Raw genomic sequence first — 6,000 nt, 5'->3', positions numbered from 1 at the left:
CATCTACATACCAGCTCCAGTGACATCCCGCTACCATCTACATACCGGCTCCAGTGACATCCCGCTACCATCTACATACCGGCTCCAGTGACATCCCGCTATCCTCTACATACCGGCTCCAGTGACATCCCGCTACCATCTACATACCGGCTCCAGTGACATCCCGCTATCATCTACATACCGGCTCCAGTGACCTCCCGCTATCATCTACATACCGGCTCCAGTGACATCCCGCTACCATCTACATACCGGCTCCAGTGACATCCCAATACCATCTACATACTGGTTCCAGTGACATCCCGCTATCATCTACATACCGGCTCCAGTGACATCCCAATACCATCTACATACTGGTTCCAGTGACATCCCGCTATCATCTACATACCGGCTCCAGTGACGTGAACTAGGATAATATTAATTATCTGCTTACATGAGTAATACCCAATATCCGCATTGGCGGTCAGTCTCCCGATATCAAACGTCTCAATGACGTTGGTGTCCCATTTCTTCCTATATTCCACATCATGTAGAACGTCATAGAGAACCTCAGCGGAGACAGCTTTACATTCCATCCGGCACTGCAGAGATCAGAAAAGACAGAGTGTGGTCATTATATATAGTCACAGTATACGGAGGACCTATATCCTATCAGCACTGCAGAGATCAGAAAAGACAGAGCGAGGTCACTATACATATAGTCTCAGTATACGGAGGACCTATATCCTATCAGCACTGCAGAGATCAGATAAGACAGAGCGAGGTCACTATACATATAGTCACAGTATACGGAGGACCTATATCCTATCAGCACTGCAGAGATCAGATAAGACAGAGCGAGGTCACTGTACATATAGTCTCAGTATACGGAGGACCTATATCCTATCAGCACTGCAGAGATCAGAAAAGACAGAGTGTGGTCATTATATATAGTCACAGTATACGGAGGACCTATATCCTATCAGCACTGCAGAGATCAGATACGACAGAGCGAGGTCACTATACATATACTCACAGTATACAGATGACCTATATCCTATCAGCACTGCAGAGATCAGATAAGACAGAGCGAGGTCACTATACATATAGTCACAGTATACAGAGGACCTATATCCTATCAGCACTCCAGAGATCAGATAAGACAGAGCGAGGTCACTATACATATAGTCACAGTATACAGAGGACCTATATCCTATCAGCACTGCAGAGATCAGATAAGACCGAGTGTGGTCATTATATATAGTCACAGTATACAGAGGACCTATATCCTATCAGCACTGCAGAGATCAGATAAGACCGAGTGTGGTCATTATATATAGTCACAGTATACAGAGGACCTATATCCTATCAGCGCTGCAGAGATCAGATAAGACAGAGTGTGGTCGTTACATATAGTCACAGTATACAGAGGACCTATATCCTATCAGCACTGCAGAGATCAGATAAGACAGAGTGTGGTCGTTACATATAGTCACAGTATACGGAGGACCTATATCCTATCAGCACTGTAGAGATCAGATAAGACAGAGTGTGGTCGTTACATATAGTCACAGTATACAGAGGACCTATATCCTATCAGCACTGCAGAGATCAGATAAGACAGAGTGTGGTCACTATATATATATATATATATATATATATATATAGTCACAGTATACGGAGGACCTATATCCTAATCAGCGCTGCAGAGATCAGATAAGACAGAGCGAGGTCACTATACATATAGTCACAGTATACGGAGGACCTATATCCTATCAGCACAGCAGAGATCCGATAAGACAGAGCGAGGTCACTATACATATAGTCACAGTATACGGAGGGCCTATATCCTATCAGCACTGCAGAGATCAGATAAGACAGAGCGAGGTCACTATACATATAGTCACAGTATACGGAGGACCTATATCCTATCAGCACTGCAGAGATCAGATAAGACAGAGCGAGGTCACTGTACATATACTCACAGTATACAGAGGACCTATATCCTATCAGCGCTGCAGAGATCCGATAAGACAGAGCGAGGTCACTATATATATATAGTCACAGTATATGGAGGGCCTATATCCTATCAGCACTGCAGAGATCAGATAAGACAGAGCGAGGTCACTATACATATAGTCACAGTATACGGAGGACCTATATCCTATCAGCACTGCAGAGATCAGATAAGACAGAGCGAGGTCACTATACATATAGTCACAGTATACAGAGGACCTATATCCTATCAGCGCTGCAGAGATCAGATAAGACAGAGCGAGGTCACTGTACATATACTCACAGTATACAGAGGACCTATATCCTATCAGCGCTGCAGAGATCCGATAAGACAGAGCGAGGTCACTATATATATAGTCACAGTATATGGAGGGCCTATATCCTATCAGCACTGCAGAGATCAGATAAGACAGAGTGTGGTCATTATATATACTCACAGTATACGGAGGGCCTATATCCTATCAGCGCTGCAGAGATCCGATAAGACAGAGCGAGGTCACTATATATATAGTCACAGTATATGGAGGGCCTATATCCTATCAGCACTGCAGAGATCAGATAAGACCGAGTGTGGTCATTATATATAGTCACAGTATACGGAGGGCCTATATCCTATCAGCGCTGCAGAGATCCGATAAGACAGAGCGAGGTCACTATATATATAGTCACAGTATATGGACGGCCTATATCCTATCAGCACTGCAGAGATCAGATAAGACAGAGTGTGGTCATTATATATACTCACAGTATACGGAGGGCCTATATCCTATCAGCGCTGCAGAGATCCGATAAGACAGAGCGAGGTCACTATACATATAGTCACAGTATACAGAGGACCTATATCCTATCAGCACTGCAGAGATCAGATAAGACCGAGTGTGGTCATTATATATAGTCACAGTATACGGAGGACCTATATCCTATCAGCACTGCAGAGATCAGATAAGACAGAGCGAGGTCACTGTACATACAGAGCAGTACAGATTCATGAACGCCACATCAGAATAAAAATTGGTAGATGAAAATTCTGAACACATTTTGGGCCCCTTCCTCTAGTCGCAGAGCTTACGCTCTAATGCTTTAGTACTTTCCAAGCAGCTGAGGTGCACATGTTAGCAGATTATGGCCACCACATGGATGCAGCTCTCAGGCCTGGCTGGATTATGTGTCTACGGATGAGAGGACTATACAGATCAGAGCTCTGATACTGAGGGAATAATCCACAGATTAGCGGGGCACTATGCGGAGAGCTGCCCCTCTACATCACCGGATCCTCTTTACGTGTCATCCCCTGTTATTAGCTGCTTTATCCCTGTAACTCCTGTGCAGCCGCATTACCTTCTGACCAGATGCTCATGAGATTCTCCAACTGTGACAACTTTATGTATCATATGACTGTCGGGTTGTCAGAGCCCCCGACAACTCAGCAATAAGATACAATCAAGGACGAATTATGTAAAATTGTCTAATCTGCAAATCCTTCTTCTGATCTACCAGATCAAGGGCTAAGAGAATAGAAATCTAGGGGGTCCTGCCTTCATGGGACATGGCAGGGAATGTCGAGGGGGCGGAGCCGTGACAACCTCCATATCTTCAGAGAATAAAGCATATAATGTACTACAATGTGATTATCAAATCTCCAGTAACCGGAGAGACAAGATCAATACCTTCCAGACAGCAGACGCCGTGAAAACTAATGAGTACAAGGACCTTCCCGCTACAATGTATCCGATACCATCATTCTAATACTGTCTGCTGAGCTGTGTATCTAATCCTATCCTGTGTGATACTGTCTGCTGAGCTGTGTATCTAATCCTATCCTGTGTGATACTGTCTGCTGAGCTGTGTATCTAATCCTGTCCTGTGTGATACTGCCTGCTGAGCTGTGTATCTAATCCTGTCCTGTGTGATACTGTCTGCTGAGCTGTGTATCTAATCCTATCCTGTGTGATACTGTTTGCTGAGCTGTGTATCTAATCCTATCCTGTGTGAGGCCTATTGCACACGACCGTATGGCTTTTTCAGTGTTTTGCGGTCCGTTTTTCATGGATCCGCTGTTCCGTTTTTTGTTTCCGTTGTGTTTCCGTTTCTGTTCCGTTTTTCCGTTCCGTTTGGCATATACAGTATACAGTAATTACATAGATAAAATTGGGTTGGCCATAACATTTTCAATAGATGGTTCAGGAAAAAACGGAACGGAAACGGAAGACATATGGATGCATTTCCGTATGTGTTCCGTTTTTTTTTGCGGATCCATTGACTTGAATGGAGCCACGGACTGTGATTTGCGGGCAATAATAGGACATGTTCTATGTTAAAACGGAACGGAAAAACGGAAATGGAATGCATACGGAGTACATTCCGTTTTTTTTGCGGAACCATTGAAATGAATGGTTCCGTATACGGAACGCAAAAAACAGCCAGTAAACGGGAAAAAAACCCGGCCGTGTGCAATAGGCCTGATACTGTCAGCTGAGCTGTGTATCTAATCCTATCCTGTGTAATACCGTCTGCTGAGCTGTGTATCTAATCCTGTCCTGTGTGATACTGTCTGCTGAGCTGTGTATCTAATCCTGTCCTGTGTGATACTGTCTGCTGAGCTGTGTATCTAATCCTGTCCTGTGTGATACTGTCTGCTGAGCTGTGTATCTAATCCTATCCTGTGTGATACTGTCTGCTGAGCTGTGTATCTGATCCTGTCCTGTGTGATACTGTCTGCTGAGCTGTGTATCTAATCCTATCCTGTGTAATACCGTCTGCTGAGCTGTGTATCTAATCCTGTCCTGTGTGACACTGTCTGCTGAGCTGTGTATCTAATCCTATCCTGTGTGATACTGTCTGCTGAGCTGTGTATCTAATCCTGTCCTGTGTGATACTGTCTGCTGAGCTGTGTATCTAATCCTATCCTGTGTGATACTGTCTGCTGAGCTGTGTATCTGATCCTGTCCTGTGTGATACTGTCTGCTGAGCTGTGTATCTAATCCTATCCTGTGTGATACTGTCTGCTGAGCTGTGTATCTAATCCTATCCTGTGTGATACTGTCTGCTGAGCTGTGTATCTAATCCTATCCTGTGTGATACTGTCTGCTGAGCTGTGTATCTAATCCTATCCTGTGTGATACTGTCTGCTGAGCTGTGTATCTAATCCTATCCTGTGTGATACTGTCTGCTGAGCTGTGTATCTAATCCTGTCCTGTGTGATACTGTCTGCTGAGCTGTGTATCTAATCCTATCCTGTGTGATACTGTCTGCTGAGCTGTGTATCTAATCCTCTCCTGTGTGATACTACCGGTCCATTCATCTATGTATTGATAGCAGTGTAGTGGAGGATGAGGGTTGTTGCTGGGCGGTTGGGGCATTCCTCCTCTCAGGTGGGGGGGTCCACACTCGCTCTAGCGCCCACCATTCGGTTGATCTCAGGGTCTGGGCAGTGACACTGTCTTAATTTCTTATCCCTTTCAACATCTCTGCTTGCTGACAGACTAGAATACATAGCGGAGAACCTTTCCGGAGCTGACGGACTGCTTGTGACTGCACTGATACAATGTATCATTCTGTGTTCAGACTGGATACAACTGTAACAACCCCTCAGCGGAAAGATGGACAGGACGGGCTCTCAGCCTCTGGATGGAAGAGTGCCCAAGTCAATGTCAGCAAGCAGAGATCTTAAAAAGGGTGAAAAAAAACCATCATATAGTCTCAGAACTTTTCCTTTTACAATTGACAAACCCTCTGCTGCCAGGACCGGGGTGGGTTGGCGCTGCCCTGGCACTGTGACATCGCTCCGCCTGGCATGTACTATTCCTCCGATTCAATCGGCGACAAATTTTTGGAAACTGCAAAAGAAAAACGGCACTACAATAAGAAGTTGATGGAGAGGCAGGGTGGAGCGCCCCTTTAAGAAGCGGGCTCATGTCGGGGCAGCGCCCGCCTCCACGCAGACGTAACGTCTTGCACTCTCGCTGGGTCCCTGTGGATGGGCCGTAGCCGGGCAGGGAAAGAGATGCT

The 6,000-nt window shown here is 45.3% G+C and overlaps 1 protein-coding gene across 1 annotated transcript in view; it reads right to left on the bottom strand.

The window, feature by feature from the left end:
* STARD10 (StAR related lipid transfer domain containing 10) overlaps positions 1-6,000 on the bottom strand; it is a 35,805-nt gene that overhangs the window by 15,683 nt on the left and 14,122 nt on the right. The window contains exon 2 of the mRNA XM_044286131.1: positions 431-578. Within this exon, the coding sequence (XP_044142066.1) occupies positions 431-578 (148 nt within the window). The remainder of the gene's footprint in view (positions 1-430; positions 579-6,000) is intronic.

Source organism: Bufo gargarizans, chromosome 3 (assembly GCF_014858855.1).
Source record: "Bufo gargarizans isolate SCDJY-AF-19 chromosome 3, ASM1485885v1, whole genome shotgun sequence".
NCBI classification, from domain to species: Eukaryota; Metazoa; Chordata; class Amphibia; order Anura; family Bufonidae; genus Bufo; species Bufo gargarizans.
The sequence above is the reverse complement of the archived record's forward strand: the minus strand, read 5'-3'. Positions and strand labels throughout refer to the sequence as shown.